This window comes from Rhipicephalus microplus, chromosome 3 (genome assembly GCF_043290135.1).
Source record: "Rhipicephalus microplus isolate Deutch F79 chromosome 3, USDA_Rmic, whole genome shotgun sequence".
Taxonomy (NCBI): domain Eukaryota; kingdom Metazoa; phylum Arthropoda; class Arachnida; order Ixodida; family Ixodidae; genus Rhipicephalus; species Rhipicephalus microplus.
In genome coordinates, this window is record NC_134702.1 from 89,773,206 (window position 1) to 89,794,946 (window position 21,741).

The 21,741-nt window shown below is 44.7% G+C and overlaps 1 protein-coding gene across 1 annotated transcript; it reads right to left on the reverse strand.

The window, feature by feature from the left end:
* Positions 1-668: 668 nt before the first annotated feature.
* Positions 669-11,209, reverse strand: LOC142802864 (nose resistant to fluoxetine protein 6-like). The gene is made up of 4 exons (XM_075887930.1): positions 11,095-11,209; positions 10,357-10,568; positions 9,406-9,517; positions 669-757 (listed from the first exon to the last, which is right to left on the reverse strand). The coding sequence occupies exons 1-4, from the start codon at positions 11,207-11,209 to the stop codon at positions 669-671; spliced, it is 528 nt and encodes a 175-aa protein (XP_075744045.1).
* Positions 11,210-21,741: the final 10,532 nt, after the last annotated feature.

Here is a 21,741-nt window from a genome sequence, read left to right on the forward strand (position 1 = left end):
TAATGCTTTTAAATATTATTTTTTAATTCATGTGATCCCTCTTTTGAAACGAACTGAGTCTTGCTGATAGTCTCTATTGCGAATGTTTAGGAAAGTTCACCGGCCAACAACCGCATACGCATTCCCAGCAGAATATATCAACAGTATTACATGTTTTATTGTCACTGGTGAAACTATCACTTGCACTATCGGTAATACTATCGATAGTTTATCATTATTAGCACTATGTGTGTTGTGCCATCAATGCGACAGCAATAATAGCTCTGCTATCGATGCTTTCGATAGTCAATTTATTCATAGTTCTGCATCACTACCAGGCCCCACCTGGAAGTTTGTTGTGCAGGTGTCATCCTAATTACAACATGCTATTTACTACATTTCTTATATTCTGTTATAATTCACTGCGTACTGGGTCCTCTAGGACAGTTAGAACTTTTTTCTTGATAGGGCGGGGGTTCAACAATACTTTATGTATGTTTGTGCGTATGTTTTCATTCCCGTATTTATATACATTTACATAACAATTCTGAAAACTACGGTTGAATTGAGACTACTTCCCCCCCCCCCCTGGTACCCCAGTGAGGGGGTCATGAAACATTGTTTATTCACTTGTTATGATACCTTTTTTTTTTTAAGAACTTCGAATACGAAACTTGAAGGAAGGTTACTTACACAGTTCCCACTTTTGTTTTGTTCCACGGTTCTCGTTCCTCTGTGACGCAGTTGGACACTTGGAGGCGTAGAAAAGAAGGTGTCACTGTCCGTTTATCAAAAAAAAAACAACACAGAAGTTTTAAAAGACGTCAATAACTTTGTACGAAACAAAACTGTTTTTCTTTTGTTCTTCACACATATACAGGTTCCATACTTATGAGCACTTAGACATACTGCTTGGATGCTTCCTAAAAGTGGAAAAACTAATGCTTCCGTTAAAAGTAAAACCATCAATTTACCTAGGCAACGCACATGAAAAGAAGTGCAATGTCGGACTACTGGCTTCGAGTGGCTGTAGTAGAAGGACACTAAAGAAAAACACATGTCTTAACCCTTTGTCGTGAGAATGGGCATAGCACAAACGTGAACCGTGTCTTCGCAGGAGTATAGGAGCGTTAGTTAACGTATGAGAGCTTGCACACAACGTATATTAGAGTTCGTCATTTAGCTTTAGCCCTATTTGAGCTGGGTGAACCCCCGTTTATACGTAGTAACGCATAATCCCGACGATTGACACCAAACATATGTTTTAACCCTTGTGCTAGCTGAAGTAGTTAGCATACACATGGGCACAGCATATGACGAGACTCCCGTGCACAGGTGGCAACGAACTCATAACATTGGTACTCCATTGGGAACACAGTAGCGTGTCCCTCGCTGCACCGTAAGCTGAAAACCACGGCCGCCTGGATCGGGAACGCGCGGCTGTGCACTCCCGATCCAAGCGGCCGAGCTGAAGACTACCGAATTACTCCTTGCCGGCTCTCGTTATTGTCAAAATCCTTACTATAACAATTCCTAAATGTGAGCTGAACGTATATAATAGTCAATGGCATTTCCTCGGAAGCCTAACCACATTTCAAACAAGACTCGCAGAAATGCATCCCCCAAGTTCGAGAAAACATCAGCACTGAGCCCAACATAAAATTCAATAGCGCATGAGCAGAAACTTCTTTATAAAGTTCAATACATCAGCACAAAGTTCAAGAGCAGAACGGCAGGAGGTCTGAGTGGCATACGAAAGGTACCCAAGCACCAGCTTCACTGCTTCTTGTGTCCCTTTCGTCTGTGTCGTCTTGTGTGGTCGGTAAAGCTTCAGTATGAAGAGTATATAATGGTCGTAATTTATAAAAGCTGTAGCGTTAGAGAGCTCGTGTCGCAGAGATTTCGCCGTCGGCGTCGGCACCATTGCTTGTGAGCGAAAAATCGTCCGTGAGATAAGAATCAAGAAGGAAGCAAATAAAACAAAGAATAAAATTTTCGGTCTCATTGTGGATCCAAGCCGGGTCGTTTACGTAGCGAGCAGGTTTCCTACCACAAAGCCACGATGTTACTTCAAGCTGCTTTGGGAAAAAACACTACACAAATATCATTTAGTGGAAGAAGTCGCCTTAACGCATTTTGTTCGGCAGGTGTCACGACGAAAACGAACCCATTTGATGATTTGTGGGTACAATTATGAGACCATCAAACTACGTCGAAAAAGGCCGGGATAGTGTAGCCATCGCCGCTATTAATACACAGCAACTTTCAAACAGCTCTAAAATGGGCAACTATGTCCATCTATTGGAAAATATGTCACGGCTTTTCAGAGGCGTTGATCAAGCAAAGAGCAAACGCTAGATAATTTGCTGCCATCTGTGAGGCAATGTTAGACTCTCTATGGCTTCCGAGATCGCAAGCGCGCGGCGTTTATCTTGAAGGTCATCGACTTTTGCTTTAGATCAAAATGCTGTAGGTAACATGCGCGCACGCGCGCCTGTGTGTGTGTGTGTGTGTGTGTGTGTGTGTGTGTGTGTGTGTGTGTGTGTGTGTGTTAAAATTATAATAATACGTATTCACTTAGTGGTTGAAGGTCGCACTAGGAGCCGGACTTCACTATCACGTTCAACTCTTCAAGGCGAAGCTCAAGGGTTCCCAAATTTTTATGTCTCACTTTATAGAGATCACCACACATCGTTTGTGTCCCTTTTAGAGCCCAGCTCGTACGCTCCAATTGCGGCACTGAGTGGCGTCGTCGTTCTCTAAACCAAAAGAGAGAACGAGGACAAAAGACATCGATTGAGGAGCGCCGCGGAGTATGAAAAACAGCGATAGCGACCAGAGCGTGAGGAGGACCGAAGGACAGTCATGGGACTACAGATTACGCGGCAGACACCCACGGCGCCACATCAGTGTGCTCTGTCCTGCGTTGGCCGTGGTCGAGTGCACCCACACGCGGCCTTCAGTGGTTTCCAAACAGCGAAGCACTCGCGCCAAGCTCCCATTGCTGCTGTTGATGGGGAATGGGCTGCACGAAATTGTCCGCGTCAGTCAAGCTTTTCACGGCAGTGCCTTCTTTTTATAAGCCGGCTGCCTCTATACAAACGCTTAAGCCAGTTCTTCTAGGACACTGAGGGATGCAATTGGAGGACGTGCGTCATCTGCCGCAGCTGCTAAATAAGCTGCCCGAGTCGAGGCTCAACTCCACCGATGCCTAAATCCACAAATGCGCGCCACCGAAGCACATTCAGTTATTTCAACTTACCGCGAAATCGAAACACCTGAACAGCTATGCGAGCTTTGATCCACTGGCGTCAGCGCTCCCCAGGACATATCGTGCTCCAATACCCACTCTCCTCTCTCACGCTCCCCCTCTCTCGCCTCGGAACGCCGACGCAGACGTGTCTGTGAGCGAGTTTTTTTGCTGGAAAAACCACTGCTGGCGCTGTACAACCGTTCGCTGGTCGCTCCGTATATATTGGCACTGGATCTTTACCTCAAAGGTAGTGCCAATGGGACATTTCTCTTGTGTGCTGTTGAACAATAAAAATTCGCAGCGTGCACGTTAACTAAAAGTGGACTTCGGATCCCTGCATCCAGACGGAGTCCTTTGTCTCTCATTGCCCATTATCAGCTATGGTATGTTCTAGTAGGAAACATAGGTTCATCCCTGCTTGCTTTGTGACTTCGCAGCCATTCTCAGCACAATAGAAGGAGTAGGACTCAGTGCCAAGAACCATGTGTGTTCGCGGCTACTTACAGAATAGATCCTTTTACGTGTAGACACAGAATGGCCTGACCATGGCGTTCACCAGATAGCCGATGCCCGCCTACGGCATATCAATTAACTATTATTTGGTGTCATCCCATCTGTTTAGGCGCCACACGTAAACTACGGGAAAAAGCAGCTGACTGCTATTTGTCACTTGATCAGGTTGCATGCCGGAAAAACTTGGGAAGTGTCCATCAAGTCTATGTTACAGCTGTGCAAGGTCTTAATTGTTAGATTCCTGCGTACAGCCTACCTGGAATATCTAACGCGTGGAAAACTAACTTGCGCACACTCCAAGGCATTCAAGCCTGGATGGCTGCTTTATCGCTGCAGTTGGAGTGAATTAAGCGCGACTCGCGCGTAACCTGTAAATGGGACCCCACCCGAAGAGCTGCAGTCACTTGCAGGTCCCGAGAGATTTCACACTGCACGCTGATCACTCACGATAGACAGTTCCTAAGCGGGATACCAGCGAGCGATGGCCTCTATTAACCGAAGCAAAGGGTCTTACATCTTAGGACGTACGACGACCACTGAAATTACGTCTCTACAGGCAAAAAAGGAGCCTTGGCCCTGCCTGCTGTGCATAGATTCTTCATTGCAAACGACTCCGAATAATATTTCTTGTGCTGACACAGCTATGAGAAGCGTAGCGTCCCCGTCGTGGTGCATGGTCGACGCGGCATGATCACTTGTGAAAAACAAAGGGAGGGGGGGGGGCAGCACACCGCCTGCTGTGACTCTATTCACTTTCCCCATCGCTTCTAGTACTTAGACACGATCTCTTAATTGCACAGCTGCGCAAACAGCAAGAGAACACCTTCTGCAACGCACGGTTCATTTCGTTAATTAAGTCGCACACGCACTCGCGAAATGCACGGTGAACGACGCGTCGTTTATTACCTAACTCTGAGACATGATCTCTTAATTGAAAGGCAGCGCACGCAGCAAGAGAATGCGACCCGATTTCTGAAACGCGCGTTTTACGTTCATTCCGGTAATCAAAACGGCAAGTGTCGCTCACGGACTCGCGAAATGCTCCGTGGACGACACTGAACCCTCACGGAGAAGCCACAGTAACAGGGGCAAGCTTCTCCGCCGAATTTATCTTTATTTATTTATTTTCCAAATACATTTAGCCTTTCGGCTGTTACAGGGGTGGGACATATTAAGAATGACAAACATCAATACATTCAAATCGTACAGCAATTTAAACAGCAACACTTGGACTTGGAAATGTTACATGACATACATTGGAAACACCGACATATAGGCTAAAGGAAAAACAGTGCAGTCGTAGTAAGCATACAAATAAATTGCAATAAATTAATATAGTAGACCGTGCTTACAGAAAAATATCTTTGAGTCCTTCCTCAAATTTTTCCAGTGAATCACAATGAACCAGTGGTAATTGCAAAGCATTCCACTGACGAATTGTTTTTGGAAAAAATGAATTCGCATATACATTGACACGCTGTTGTGGCACTTCGTATGTGTAATCGTTTAAACTTCTTAGGTTTCTTCCACGGCGTGGAGTTAAGTATTTTGTTGTGTTTATGTTTACTTTATTTTTTTACAATAAAAACAAGAACTTCATCTTTGCCTATTGCCGTCGTTCAGCTAAACTGGGCAGTTGAAGAAAGCGTAGTATTTCTATTAATGACTCAGTCGAGGAGTACTTTGAAATAATAAACCTGGTGGCTCGCCTTTGTAATCTTTCTAGCATATTAATGAGGCCGAGTTCCGAAAGACCCCACACAATGCTGGCATATTCCAATGTTGGCCGAATATACGTAAGATATGCTGCTAGCTTAACGGTTGTCGTAGCAAGTCTTAGTTTTCTTCGCAAGTACCATAGTTTTCTCTCCGCCACCACACAAAGGTTTTCCAAATGCTTCCTCCAATTTAGATTACTGGATATTGTTACACCTAAATACTTTATTTCATTGTCGGTAGACAGGCGGGTGGAACATAGATTGTAATCGGAATGGAAGACACGCTTACTTTTGTTTGTGAGGCGCAAAGCAACTGTTTTAGTTTGATTTATTTCCATTTTGGATTCAGATACCAATTACTGTCAGCATCAAGAATAGCATTAAGCGTTTTTTTGGTCAGCTTCACTGTGTATTTCTTTATAAATTAGGAAGTCATCTGCAAAAAGTCGCACTGTAGTACTTCTATCTATGCCGCATGAAGTGTCATTTATGTATGTTAAGAATAATATCGGTCCTAAAACTGAACCTTGCAGTACCCCTGAGGTAACGCTTAATGACTCAGATTTGAAGCCGTTTAGTTCTACATATTGTGTTCTGCCTGTCAGGTACGCACTTATCCACTGCATTATGTTATAATTTATGCCTAGGTGTGCTAACTTATTAATTAACTCCCTGTGAGGGACGTTGTCAAGGCTTTGGAGAAGTCGAGACATATTGCGTCAATCTGAACACTATTATTTAAGGCACGCGTGAAGTCATCGACTGTTTCTGTTAATTGGGTTACAGTAGATAAATTCTGCCTGAAACCATGCTGATTAGGAAAAAATGTTTTGTGCCCTCAAGATACGTATACATAGCTTTGGATATAATATGCTCTAAAAGCTTGCAGCATACACAGGTAAGGGAAATAGGATGGTAATTTTCCACCTTATATTAATCTCCACCCTTATGCGTTGGCACGACCTTCGCCACAAGCCAGTCGTCTGGGACACGCTTTCGTTCTATCGAGGTATTATGTATTATGTATGAATAGTGCGCAACCCATTCCGCATACCTTCGCAGTAATTTGGTGGCAGCCTGGCAACAACCACACCAAATTCTGGCCTTTGGTGACGCAACGCCAAACATAACCTTCCCGCCTGAAGTACAATCGCATCCCAGCGACCGAGTAAAGGGCTGTGTTTTGCGACTCTAAACTGGCCTTAAGAGAGCACGCAGTCATTTCTTTGATGAAGGTTCTACGAACAGCTTACGTACGAGGTTGTGAAGCACCACGTCACGGGAACAGGCCAAGAGATCAATTTTCAGTGGCTACCTGGTTTTGCAATAAGTAGCAATTATTCCGCAGATAACGTGGATCACACATTCCACCAAGAAGAGCGCACCCTTCTAATCCCTCTGTCAAGGACAAACACTGTAGGGCAACTGGAGTGGAACACCATACAAGAATTCATCAGACCATCAACTGGAACTTCAATGTCCATCCGTACTTGATCGACGTGAAGCTTCGCTTCTTCGTCGGCTTTTGTTGTGGGTTGCCTTTACAAAAGTATACGCAATCTTCATTGTATTGACCGACATTGCGGAATGCCACGTCTGCGGCACCGAAGAAGACATTAACCACGTGCTATGCCGTTGCCCTCGACTTGGCTCTGAGAGACAAAAACTTGCTGACGCGTTGCGACAATTGAGCGATCGGCTACTCTCTATGCAGATGCTGCTTGAGCATCATCGTTGTCTTTCATCGGCTCAAAAGGCAGTCAAAAGCCTCTTGTGCTTTTTAAGGACTACATACTTACGGGAACACATTTAGCTATTGTGTAGTGCCAGCGCTGCACAGAGTGCGGCATTAGCCGATTGAGTGACATTTTTTTTGTCTCTTTCTCTCCTCTTTCCTCACTTTCTCTCTCTCATCTTTATACTCTCCTCTCACATCCCTCCAACGTAGCGTGTGCCTGGTTAACCTTCTTGCCTTCTCTCCTCCTGTTTTTCCTTCGTTCCTCCCCAGGTTTCTCTTTTGGACACCCAACGTAAACTACGTGAAAAAGCGGCTGACGGCCATTTGTCACTTATTCAGGTTTCTTGCCGGAAAAAGTTGGGGAATGTCGGTCGAGTCTATGTTACAGCTGTACAAGGTATTATTTATTGAATTTCTGCGGTATAGCCTACCTGTTATATCTAACACGTGCAAAACGAACCTGCGCACAATCCAAAATATTCAAGCTCGGGCGCTTAGGTTATGCCTTGGTTTACCCCGCTGCGCATCGACAGTTGAAACAATTGCCATTGCACAGGATTACTCAATCATGACGGACATCACCATTGAAACGATGCATACGTACCTCAGGCAACATGCTAGAAATCCTTCCCACCACTTGTCAACCCTCGCTACTGAGAGGCCCCGCACGAAATTTAGTGCAATTGTCTATGCACATCGTGCGTCGTTTACGTCAGGTTTTACGCCTGCTGAGAAACTGGTGTATCCTCCGTGGTGCCTGACACTTCCGCAAGTACGAATTTCAATTCCAGGAATACAGAAAAAATAAAATTTGCCTTCATCAGCCCTAAAACAATTGAGCTTGAACCTTCTGCACGAAATGTACAATAACCACGTGCACATATACACTGATGGCTCAACCACAGCGTCTGGTTCTGGCGGTGCGGTGGTGATTCCAGCTAGAGGAATCACTCTGCGAATCACGCTGTCACACGCCAGTACGTCTACGGCGACAGAACTTGCGGCTTTGCGTGGCGCCCTAGAGTACATCAAGTCTCAGAGACCAAGTAAAGGGGCTGTGTTTTCAGACTCGAAACCGGCCCTACAGAGCATGCAGTCAGTCCTTCGACGAGGTTGCCATGAACAGTTAACTTACGAAGTTGTCAAGCTTCTTCACCACGTCACAGAAACAAGCCACGAGGTCAAGCTTCAGTGGCTTCCTGACCATTGTGGGATCAGTGGCAATGATTCTGCAGACAACGCCGCTGGCACATCGCACCAAGAAGAGCACATTCTTCCAATTCCTTTGTCAAGGACTGACGCTGCAAAGCAACTTCGTCACCTGGCACGTAGTCTGTGTCTCCAGGAGTGGAACACCCCCAGCATAAGACATACGAGACTCTACCAAATAAACCCTCGACTGGAACTTCGACCTCCATCCGGACTTCGTCGACGTGAAGCTTCGCTTCTTTGTCGCGTTTGGTTGGGGGTTGCCTTCACAAAAGCGTATAGAACCCTCATCGGATTGACCGACAATGCGGAATGTGACGTCTGCTGCGCCAAAGAAGACATGGACCATCTGATATGCCATTGCCCTCGATTTGCCTCTGAAAGACAGAAGCTTTCGGACGCATTGCGACAATTTGACGATCGGCCACTCTCTATGCAGAAGCTGCTGGAACACCGTCCTCGCCTTTCGTCGGCTCAGAAAGTAGTCAAAGCTGTCTTGTGCTTTTTGAAGACTACAGGCCTACGTGACAACCTTTAACTTTTGTGTAGTGCCACCGCTGGACACGCGCCAGCCGATAGACTAACAATCTCTCTCTCTCTCTCTCTTCTCTTTTTCTTCTCTCCCATCTTTATGTCCCCTTCCCATTCCCCCAGCGTAGGGTAGCAAACCGGGCATGTGCCTGGTTAACCTCCCTGCCTTCCCTCTTGTTGTTCATCCCCCCCCCCCCTTCTTCCAAGGTTTCTCCTCAGCGGAACGCCGCTATGAGTGCTATCGTCAACGCCACCGCCAGTGTAGCTGCTTCGCATCTATACATGGTACTCTTAAGCCGGAGATGGTGTAATTTTTGTCCGCTCTCGAAATTTTGAAAATTATATACGAATCTTACGTTTAATAAGGTGTTTAATGGAACAATATATTCCAACATTTTTGCACCAGTGTATTATTCAGAACAATACTCAGCAGTAATTTTAGATTTGCGTAAGTTTGCACTCACCTTTCGTCACTATGGTTTGCAGGTCGCGTTGGTTGCAGTCACTTAACAAACAGATTGCGAGGCGTAGAACAGGAAAGTTCATGTCCGAAAAGTACTTGCTCAAATCTTTTAGCTGCAACAAAAGGTGAAATAATTCAGCAAAAGAAAGTCTTGCACACGTTAAACCGATACCTCGGCCCTGAAATAATCCACACGGCTGATTATAACAGTACAATCTGAATGGCTTTTACAACCCCACGTGACTCAGAGTCCTTTCGGGTAATAAAAGAACTCTCGGCTAATTTCTCGATGAGTTATTTTTGAAAATCAACAGACTTTTTTTTCTAAAACAGCGCTTTGATGTTATAATTTCATAGAACTTTTCTCGATCCAACAGCGCAATACTTTTGCTGATGCATTTAGCAAAAGTGTTGGATGATTTCAAGCACTTCGTGCTCAACCATGGACGAGCAGTGAACTGGCCCGACGTCTGGTTATGCTTTAAATACATACCAGTCGCATAAGTGCGCTCTTGACGCCAAATATCTTGCGTGATAAGATGATGCTGGGATCACTACTTCATGGCTCAGCTTTTTGAGTAATTATCAAGTGTCCCCTCATGATATATAAACTGAACCACGCTTAGTGCATTCCTGGTGAGTCGGCCTTTATCTATATCTTGTAGGTCATTTTAACAAGATGTACGGTAGAAGGAAAAGAATGATCTTTACCAGAATTTGTCATTTACGAAGAATATCTCCATTCGGTTTCCTGCTCTTCATTGTTTGTGTTAGCAAAACAAAAACAAAAAGGAACGTTCATATAAGGACCAAATTACCTGCTGCGGAAATCACACTATGAGCGCGACATCATTAGAGAATGGGTAGTTAGCCACTTATGTCCACACCTCGCCGACGGATCTCGCGATTAGGCACGATATTTTATCAGAGCGTCCCATAGACTCTTACTTACCGCTGGGTGCAAAACATCCGAGAATGATTCAAGTCCTTCCTCGAATGCTGTGCCGTTGTTTATGTAGATCAGCAAATTGCAATACTGGCCTTGCGAAATCACATTTCCGAAGTCATCATGTACTACGGTGTGGAGGCATTCGTCAAATGCCCCCAGGTCCACGTGGGTGCCTTCAAGTAGCCCCGTGGGGTACTTCCCGGACGCATCGAACACTGCGCACAATACATTTGCACTGTCACAGTGAGGTCCCAAACGCGTATTCAGAGAAAGTTGGCGGCGCTTGAGGGTGCCGGAAAAGTCTGATAGCGTTACCGATGGATTATCTGCCACAGGAATGATGACTCTATAAATATAGTCTGACAACTCTTGGTAGTTTGACAGAGTGTAGAAGTGTTCCTGCACAAAGTTCAGGCCAACGGTATCTCTACCTAAATTACTACGGCTTGTTCTGAAAACAACAAAACAGGTTAACAGGCTAAGCTCAAATTACAACATGAGAAGTTTGCTTTAGGAGCAACTTCTTTAAATCCCAGCTGGTACATGACAGACTAATATGGAGCACGAGAAATGCACCATAGTGCCATATTCCTTCAGCTCATCCATTGCTTTCTTTGTTGGCTATGCATTATGAAAAAAAAATAGTTTGGGCTAACAAGGCAGGGGGGACCGAGTTTCGACTGCTTAAGAGCCTCCCCAGGGCCGAAAACATAACCCCTTGACTCACCCGAGTGTACTCACATCTAAGCGCCCATGGTTCAAGTTTCCAAAAGCCACGTAGGGTCCTCAGTAGGCCCGCCGTACACTCCGGCCGCACGTCCTTTTTCAGCAGCTTCCTCAGGAGGGACGTCGACATTCTGGACAGCGCCTGGTTCACCAAACCACGCAGCAACTGTACGTAGTCGAACCCGCTATTATATTTCGGAGAAGCTGTAGACGTTGCCAGCGACATTGCTTTCTCCGGCATGTTGACGATGGGTGAATCCGTCGTTCCATTCTGTACTGGAGAAGTTTGCGCCAACTGAGTCGTCATCAACAGGTACAGAACTGCGAGCATCGGACCCTTGGCTGGCACCTGGTCAAATAATCCTGCGTGCGAACATATCAATCCCATTTTCTGGGCCAAAATTTGAATTTGATAGACATCCCAGTGCAGCAGTGTACAGCCCACTGGTCACAGTAAGTTTCCTTCCTGTTAGGCTTCATTGGGCACTTCTGCAAAGTAACGGTGATTTGCCTTTTTCTGTACCGGAGCCCAATGGCAAAACGCTCTGACACCCATAACGCGATAGCGAGCTTCGCATAAATTAGGGTGCTGAAACTGGTGTCGGTGCCATTGATTGTAAGAAAAATAAATAGCAGTGTCTGTGAAAGAACACTGTATAAATGCCAAAAAATTATAATGAGCTTTCGTTTTTGTAAGAATCAAACACGTGCTCTTTAAATGGTAAGCAAGTATTTGTATCAAGAGCCATTCCAGTGCTCCAACTTGCTGCTTAAAAAACGCAATAATAATTCCTTGTGGCGAGATGGTTATCCATAATGCATTTATATAGATTCGCAGAATCGTAAAATTGCAACATGAGTGAAAAACTGGAGGACGCTTCAGCTTTTTTTAAGAGTGGAGCGTGATTGCATAATAGGACCCCGTGTCGAAAGGAAAAGTAAGGTTTGTGCGCTTAACATTGCACCTTTCAAGCTATCCTAGAACTCGATGTATAGTGGTCAACTGCGCGCTACGCCGTATTCTACCTTACGCTGATTCGAAAGGTACGCACTACACGTCCGTAACGTACCACGTGTGGAGGCGCAGCTGCACACTTGGTAACAGGGGGGCAGCTTAAAACCGTCTGATTCTTGCGCAGTTCATTTGTTTTGATGCCCGGTATGGTTTCTTTTAAAGATTCCGCCACCTAACAAGGCGTGTGTTAAGGAGTCTATATACTTTCGCTACACCACATTCACATTGGTTTTCTTTTTTTTCATGGCGCTTTCCAGCAATGACATGACTGTTGTAGTAGTACATCTGCTTGCCACGCACACAGCCCTAGTTATATTGTCTCTTCGAGCTGAAAATATTTATTAATTGTTTCATTTTCATCTATCTTGATTTTTCAGCCATGGACAAAGTGACGAATTTCTACTCACAACCAACGTCACAACGCCGGCATTTCTCGTATATGAGCTCTTTGACGCTGTCACGTTCTCGTGCGAATTGCCGACCGAGTGGGTTGTTTGAAGATCCGCGGCCACTTCAAAGTGCCCAGCTGCACCATACAGGCGCGCAGTAGGTACTTTGACAATGCTCAAAAGAAAGAATTCATGCATACTTCGCAACTCTATTTACAGCAAGCATTCAGTGATATTGTGAAACAGCCAGTGTTATGCCCACTAAGGTTCCTTTCCTTGCGACATGGTTGAAGCCAAGGTGCACGGGGCCCCAATAAAATATTGCATTCCTCTCTTGCAGGGAAAGCACAAGCAAGGTCGCTCCAAATAGGTTACGAAGCTTCGGGCGAAAAGCAGTTCAGATCGTATCAGGGGCGTAGGCTGAAATTTTTTCGGAAGGAGGGGGTGATTTGATCTTGATTTCGGGGAAGGCAGTGAAGCACCAACCTTTTCTTACATAAATTTAATTTTAAAAAGGCACTGAAGACAACGAAGTCAGTGAAATCCTGGGACATATTGTTTGCGAGTTTTTAACTTTAGTGTATGCATTACGAAATAAAATGAGCATATTTTCAGAAAATGAAGAGTCAAATGAAGAGTCAATGACCTTGAAGTGGTCATTTTCGCTCTGTATGCCGTGGGGAAAAAATGGTAGGAGGGGGGAGGGGGGGGCATGGGCTCACTGTTCTACTCCCTGGCTACACCACTGGATAGTATGGCAGGCGACATCAGCATGGGGAGTTATGGGTGTTATCATTGAAAAGCGAATATCTGTGGAGGGAACAAACACTAATAGTGAAAAACCAAGTTTTATTCCAGGGCGAAGGAACTTTTATGTTTTTCAAATGACACTCGCTCTTTGAACAGTTATTGCGCTAGTAAAACGTGTGTAAATAATTTATTAAAGTGCTTGCTTATAGGAGAAGAATAATTTTGGCGCCATCTGCGAGAAGCGCATGCCGTTAATATTCACTGCAGCTGCAGTGCCGATCTTTCAGTGCGTGAAACGACGCCCTTCTGGAGTTCGTCTGTGACGGCACGCCCCTTCACGTTTTTCGGTGTTCTGCGCGTCAATGCATTCGTGTAAATACTGTGGTGGGAATTCAATTTTGGCTGTGCGCCGAGTCGTGAGCTGCGTTTCATTGTTGGTGATTGTGTTGAGTAGATAGATAGATATGTGGGGTTTAACGTCCCAAAACCACCATATGATTATGAGAGACGCCGTAGTGGAGGGCTCCGGAAATTTCGACCACCTGTGGTTCTTTAACGTGCACCCAAATCTGAGCACACGGGCCTACAACATTTCCGCCTCCATCAGAAATGCAGCCGCCGCAGCCGGGATTTGAACCCGCGACCTGCGGGTCAGCAGCCGAGTACCTTAGCCACTAGACCACCGCGGCGGGGTGTGATTGTGTTGAGTGTACAAAGACCAACGGACAACTGGGCGGGATAACGTTTAACGCCGAGCGTTTGCCTCGGAACCCGAGCAAACGATGAACTCTGCGAAGATGCAGTAGCAACACATGTACGCCTGCAGACCCATGTATTCTGGATAGAAAACCAAGAACTGTGCTCGCCAAAACCAATTGCGCTCACTGGATTTGCGTGAATGACTATTTCTGCGGCCAAGTTTCCTTTGTCCAGACGCATTGCCTGCTATTACTCCTGCTAACGGTAAGCAGATCACTAAGCTACCTATCGCGCTACGATTCGCATGCCTGCATACGTTACAGGTCACAGTTATTCATGAGATCATTAGGCCAAACAAAGTGCAGGTAGCGTGCACGCACTTTTTGCACCTGTTACCTCACTTGGTACTCCACGTGTGAAGTGTAATAGTATCGCGTTATTGTCACCATTGAATGAGATGTTTTATAAGTTTGGCCTCACTAGGTGTCATTTCTTGCGAGAGCTCAACCACACAAGCAATCTGCGTTTTAGGGAACGTGTATACGTGTGTGAGTCAGATGAGCAACGATGCATATCTTAGGGCTACGCTGCTGCTTCCTTTAATCCGACTGCGGAAGATTCCACGTATGCCAAGTAGAAATTTGAAGAAGTTTTCAACCAAAAGCGTGGTGAGTTATATGGCACTACTTCGCTGTCTAGTCTTAAGTCGATATTAGTTTAGCAGGCGTTCTTTGTACCACACCCGTCCAGCACTCAGCAGCTCATCTTAGCATGATTCTGCTGATAAGGGGCGCAGGAAAACTATTTTTAGAGGAAATTTCATGCTCATGCCAGGATAATGACGTCACTTGTTCACAGCGTCTCGAGTCTTCTTTGTTTTGCTTTTTTTGTTGTTGTTGTTGCGCCGGACGGTTGCCTCTCCACATAGATGGCACTAAACCCCATGCATGAGCAGCTAGAGTGCCTCGATGCACACTCCTCCGCGCACGCATTTAGGCACCATATAAGCAGCCTGAGAAACCCTTACATACACCATTTGCTGAAGGTAAACGAGCTCCCATGGAAACTTCGCTACCAGGTTCAACCATCTGACGCGTCCAGCGTCACAGTGTGACTAAAGCTTTATTTGCTGGTTAATAAGGCGGCGATATGTGAGGACAGCAAATACAGCCGCGGATTGTCTTTTCTTATTCTTTTTTTCTTCTTTCAAAAAAAAGTAAAAACATTCGCTTCACGATTTATCGAATACATTCATTCAAGGCAGCTTTTAAGGTAACTACCTCCTTTTTTTCACACGGTTTTTCAGGAATCTAGGCTCCTTCATAAGGGGCACTTCGACTGGCAGTCATGAATTACGTATGAGCGAGAAGTGAATATAAATGAAATTGCCAAAAGAACAACTTCCTGCCGGTTCAACAGACACACGTGCTCACGCTGAGGTCAAGCTGCTGCCGTATGACTAAAGAGGAAATCCTGCGGCGAAAGAAAATAAAAACAACTTAGTCAGAGAATAATAATGGAGTGATGATGGTATAAAAGCCTATCGACTAATCAATGCGCAGGTGCATATACAAGCATCTCTCTATTTACTGAAAATATGTGTTTATATATTGTCTCACACATGTCCCGTCTTTCTTGCATTACTTAGCGTGTATACTGATCGTTAGGGTTCTTCCTACGTTAGTGTGTCAGGGTGCTGCTTTTAAAGGCGAAAGGCGAAACATGTCAAGGGCTTGTTTTTTTTGTTTGATTTTTTTTACACAAACTCGATGAACCAACCTACAAAGAAGACAGTTGCATCCTATAGGTGACTCTGTTTGCTTCTTTTAAACTGCAGTGTAGGTATTAGGAGTTGAAATGAACATAATTTCAGAGAACGAGAAGTCTGATTTCCGCCGACTGTACGAAGATAGGTGGTTTGGTAGGAACCAAACTCACGACCTTCGATAGCGCGTCAAGATCACGGTACGCAGCACGCGATAGCAGCATCTATAAAAAAAAGCAGCTACAAGAATGCGCACGGCGTCCCAAACGCATGTGATACATTACGGTGGCTTTCAAAGGAAGATTATGAACGAACGCAACAGCGCCGCAACTCAGTCATCATTTCGGCAGTGCAGCTGCGTCGACCCGACAGTCGACATTTCACCAGTGGGCGCCATTTTTGCCAACAGAGAATGGCGCCTCCACCAGGAGTGTTCGTAGACGATTGTGTTCTTTCAGACAAGTTTTTTTTTTCTTTGCACATGCAGCAAAGAAATTTCCACACTCGTAGGGCTACACGGGCACACATGCAGCATTCTCGTACAGCTTCTTCTGTATCTATCGAATATTACAGGTAAATAAATGGACCGGATAATGCTACTTACATCACACGTCTGAGTGTTTTTCTAAACGAATCGGTGGAAATGTTGTCTCACAAACACTTAATTGGTAACATTTCTCGCCCCAAATGCCACCAGGGTCTTTTGCTCGACGGCTGTGAGTGGTACGTCGTGAAAGCGATAAAGCTAAGTGTGACATCCTGTAGCCACGTCATGCTATCGCATTTATTTCTTCGCCCCGCTGTGGTAGTCTAGTAGCCAAGGTACTCGGCTGCTGATTCGTAGGTCGCGGGATCGGATCCCAGCTGCGGTGGCTGCATTTACGATGGAGGTAAAAATGTTGTAGTCCCATGTGCTCAGATTCGGGTGCAGGTTAAAGAACTCCAGGTGGTCGAAATTTCCGGTGTCCTCTACTACGGTGTCTCTCATAAATTCATAATAATGTGGTGGTTTTGGGACGTTAAACCACACATATTATCTACATTTGTTTCTTCGTGTCCATATCCATATAGTCTGTGCGAATAAGGTCATTGATGACTCACGTCACTCACAGGCTTTGCTTGGTGATAACGGCTTTTCGGCATGGCAAGGACGGCCTGACATGGTTTCAGTATTGCTCTTTACTAGTCCATAACTAACACCCTATTCAATAGATCTTTCTTAAGTGGCAGGCAGGAATAAATAACTCGGGCTTAATTAGTAAGCTCTTCATTACTGTGAAGCTATAATTAGGACAGTTCTGTATATTATGATTTTAGTCTGCATACTGTCAGTGAGTGAACTATTTTCTTCTCAATGATTGGTGGCGCATTATTTATTGTGGTATTATTTAGCACAGCCTTGGCTCTTCACGGCTTTGTTAGCGTGGCCTTAGTAAGCTGTGGCTTGCCAACAGCACAGCATTTTTTATGACGTGGCTTCATTAGTTTGGTCATATCATGTCCCGACTTCTTTTGCAACCACTGAGCCATTTAGGTAATCAGCCGAGTTCGCGTGCTTGGGGAGCGGGCAGATCACGAAGAAGACGATGAAGAAAGCGGAGGCCAGCCGTGCAACGCACTAGGATGTACAAGCCAATGAGTTTTTTTTATAAACCTCCTCGGTACAATCTGATCATGATTATCATACATGGGGCCTCAGCGAACAGCTCCAGCCCCGGTGGTTTAGGGCGCTCAGCCGTAACTAATTTCATTCGAGAATCACTGTGCTGAACATTCCTATACTTGGTGCAGACATTAAACAGTTGAGAGTGAATTGAAACTGCATGTACCTCTAAATTATTGTTAACAAGTGTTTCGGACACGTGTATTGCATGGCTGCACCTCTGCACTCAATAAAACGACAAACAAATGAAAAAGACTCCTGTGGTTTGAAGACACCGCCAAACTTTGTCGATCACCCTTGGCATAAAGCCACGCTTCATCGTAATCGATGAAACGAAGCGCGCGATGAGCGGTAGACTTGAGCTTTTCATAGCATGCATGATTTCAAAAGGGGATGTCGCTAGAATTAATCGGAAAGATTCGGAGTTCCACCGAACTAGGGCCATCCCGCATAGCACCCCTAGAATGAGGGCTCCACCCTTTGGTAATACACAAGTAAACACAACATACGAAATGCTTTACTTCAACCACTACCTCCACAATTAAGATGCGAGTGAATGTTAGTGGAGGACAAGTATATTTAATGAAAAAAGGAATCAATCATTGCTCGTGCTTGGTCGTAGGCTCATCGCATTGTTCATGTTAACGTATACATTCTGTGGTACTAACATTCTTCTAGGCGTAAATATACAGAGACAGACACTTTTTGCTTTTTATCAAACTTGAGTTGTAAAGAAACATTAAAGTTTTTTTTGTAATAGACTTACTGCTGAGAAGCGTAATGATCTTTTTAATCACATAAGCTGCTTCATTTTTGGCATTTCAAGACGTATTTAAATACCACTCACCGGTAGCATCCAGGTGAATACAAGGCTTTTGCAGCTTCAACAATCGCGGACCTAGTAAGCAAGCGTGGGACGAATGAGAGTGGGAGAATTGAAATGACCGTCTAGCACATACAACACATCGCTAAAGCGACAAGCCTTCTGTCACACACTTATATAGTGCAAGTAAGTATATGGCATCACCATGGCACATGCCGCTACAGGTGCTGGACACCTGCATCCGGCAGAGCGCGGACGCAAGAGCAACGCGAAGGCTACAAAACGATCGTGCGGGAACCTCGCTGGGATGGATGTGTTCAAAGTGTTTTATTTAAAAACGTGTACTGCATTGGCGAAAGGTGTCACATGAAAGCCACAATGTCAGGGACAACATGTGATATTTCCCCGACCAGCTTTTATTCAGTTGAAAACCTCGTATGCTTCATTAGGTGCAAAAAGCTGCCGTCCGCGTCACGGGTGTGAAATGGAGTAACGCAATAAATAATCATATTATACCACCTTTCAACGTCATAATGATGTCACAGGTCGTGATATACGTGAAGAAAGTAAAGGCTACGAAGAACATCTCACCGCCAGGTAGTTAACCTTCAGCTACCAAATGACTTGTTTAATTCTGTATCAATTAGGCTACGGCCGCGGTGGTCCACTTTGTTGGATATTTATATGCACGAACGCCTAGGAGTGTTAGTCAGCGCCACTCGTAGCCATGACGGCAATTGTGGAAGACTGCTTTGCTAGATGGCGTCAGGTAGCAGGTGATCTATTTATATATGAAGGGACAACTGAGAAATAGGTTCTTGCGTACTACCTGAAGAAAAGTGTGTTGGAACGAAACCCTCACTATGGATAAATAAAGGAAAGAAATTATGGGAGCGTATTTTTTTTCTGTACCAGAGCTTTAATAAAACCTGCCTAAAATGACGCTGAAGGATGTACATGGGATGTCAATTCTTCAGATATAAGAGTATTAGTTGCAATATAAATATGAAGAAAGGTAAGCGGATGGAGAGGTAACAACTCCGCCAGACTTTGCTTTCTTGCTGTAATTAGTGATGATGCTGAAAACTTAATGTTGGCCTCGTTACTACTGCAAAACACTTAAAAACAGGGCATTTAACGCGTCCAGAGCCTTTCTGCACTTCATTATCTGCTGGTGTTCATTATCCCCATTACGTCGTGTCACACTGTGACATCTTCCCCGATCTCACAGGCGCTGCAAATCCGCGCATGGAACTGAAAGCTCCAAATTCGTCTGACAGTGGAGGCAGTGCAGTACAACCTTCGATGTGGAAAGCATTTGGGAGTGGCGGTCAGTACAATACATCGAAAAAAAGATAGATTTAGCCATTCAGTCGTCTCGAGCAAATGCCTAAGCGATGCAAGCTATTTCTTTCTATAATACTTTCATACTTCTCGAAACATCTTCCGTGCTCCAGTGGAGAAACCTATAGTTGTTCTGGAGAACCTAAACGAAGATAAACGATCTACATCTTCTTATTGATATGTGCTCGTTAGAAACCGTGGAAATAAGCAAGTGTGGTTCCTGATGTCTTGAGTGTACTGAACTTGTACATACGACTCTATGTTGAGAAGATGTCGACATAAGCAACTGGGCTACAGTTGAGGAATCAACTAATTTAATTGCCCATCTGGTTGCAAAAGAAGCCATGACTACTGCTGCCACAAGTTTTTTCTTTTACATATATAGGAGTGACCCCGGTAAACCAGCAGGTCTCTGCATTTCTGCAGCAAATTAAAAAGCAAACATACCATACACTCGACACAGATGTAAAGTCAGCCACTAGAGAATCCACGCAACATGTGACTAATGCATATAGCGTTTGCAAAAAAAATCAATAACGTCGCACCGTCAGTGGTTGGTAAAACAATTGTAGACATTATGTGTAATTATCGCAAACAATATTACAAAAGCCTCGCTAAGAAGCTCCTGCATCAGTTTATTGGTCACAGCAGGGACCAAACGACGGCGCAGGTGAAGTCCGCAACCTATGTACTACATAACTACAAAGTGTCTATGCTGTACTGCCATGTGCTATGGTGAACGGCTTTAAGAATTCAGCACCAGCTTTAGCAAAAGCCTAACTCTCCACCTTTGCTAAACACGTGAATCGTGGCACTGCATGTAACGATCACTGCGAGTACGGGCCAGACAGCCACTGTCCGAGAGTTTTCTTGATGCAGAAAAGATATCCTGTAGGTTTTCGTACCTCTTCTGCAGAGAAACTGAACAGCCGACGATGACATTCGCCGTTTCATTTCGTTGCCGTGTGAAAGAGCCTGCTTTTTTCCTTCCTTATTGTTCATCCGCACGTAAATCACCACTCCTCTGCGAATGTAGGCAGTGACGTCACGTTTCGTGCCTTATGTAAGTTGAGCAGCAAGAAGCTACGCACTCTTCGGCGCTCTTCCATTCCTTGACATCACTACTATTGATTTGATCGTTTGTAGTTTCTGTATCACCCGGGCTGCTTGTCTAGAGCAGAAGTCGGAGCCTCGCAAACGAAGAACACCAAATAGGAAAGTAGGAAGCTCCAAAAGAGCAATATATAGCGCCGTGTGATGTGAAAGAGAAGAGAGGAAAAAAAGACGAAAGAGCATTGATCGCAACAAAGAAGGTAAATTGCAAGAGACTAAAATTAGCAGAAACGTGACTGGCAACAAGTTTTCTGAGCAGGTATTCTAAAGGTCCAGATACGACATTTTTTTTAACCAAACAATTGCACAAACTTATAGAAGTCGCTTGATATCCACTAAACCGGTGTGTCATAGGACTGCCTTTTTGCTCTACTTATTGCAGTAACGCTGACTGTCCATTGTTCTTATTGTTATTAGTATATCACCGATGATTTTATTTTCAAGTTTCAAGAAGACAACGCATTTCCTTCCTAGATTATACGATATCTCGTCAGTATTCATTTCCTATTTTGTAAAAATATTTAGTGGTGTCTATTCACCACTCAGCTTGATACCTACGTCACTGATACGATGACGACTCTTTTCGTAGAATCAAATGAAAACCAACCTGCATCCAATGTTCAGCTTCTTCCTTCTTTTACAAGTGAAATCATATCAGATCTCGGTCCCGTACTGCCAGCTAGGGCAACTAGAGTCACTGAGTATGCTACGTTCAGGTAGCAGAAAAGCGTATTTTTTTTTCCAACGCAACTAGCAATCATGCCCTGCGGAGAAGCTGGCACACAGGCCACACTGCCGAAAGTTGTCGCCATCCACCTGGGAAAGGTGGCCAACTCTCCGGGAAAGGTGCCCGGCTCAGATTTATTCGTGTATATATCCAGAGGGAATCTGTTTGCCGAGTCATACTTTTTTCATTTGCTTTCAAGGTATGTGCCACTGAAAAAATTGGGAGAGGAAAAGGTAAAAGGGGCAAAACAGTCGACTGAGAAAAAGCTAGCTTTTGCTTTGCAGTCATTTTCAACCAATGAATAGGAGGAAAGGTTAAGCTCTCCCTTTTTGTAAATCTCCTGGGTGCATCCTCCGTGCATCAGAAGAGGAGCG

What these genes read in the sequence shown, in the direction of transcription:
- LOC142802864 (XM_075887930.1), bottom strand. Translation starts at nt 11,209, where the DNA reads ATGTCGACGTCCCTCCTGAGGAAGCTGCTGAAAAAGGACGTGCGGCCG. An exon ending in CGGATGTTTTGCACCCAGCG is followed by an intron (nt 9,518 to 10,356) that starts GTAAGTAAGAGT and finishes CTTTTGTTGCAG; the next exon opens with CTAAAAGATTTGAGCAAGTA. An exon ending in GCAAACCATAGTGACGAAAG is followed by an intron (nt 758 to 9,405) that starts GTGAGTGCAAAC and finishes ATAAACGGACAG; the next exon opens with TGACACCTTCTTTTCTACGC.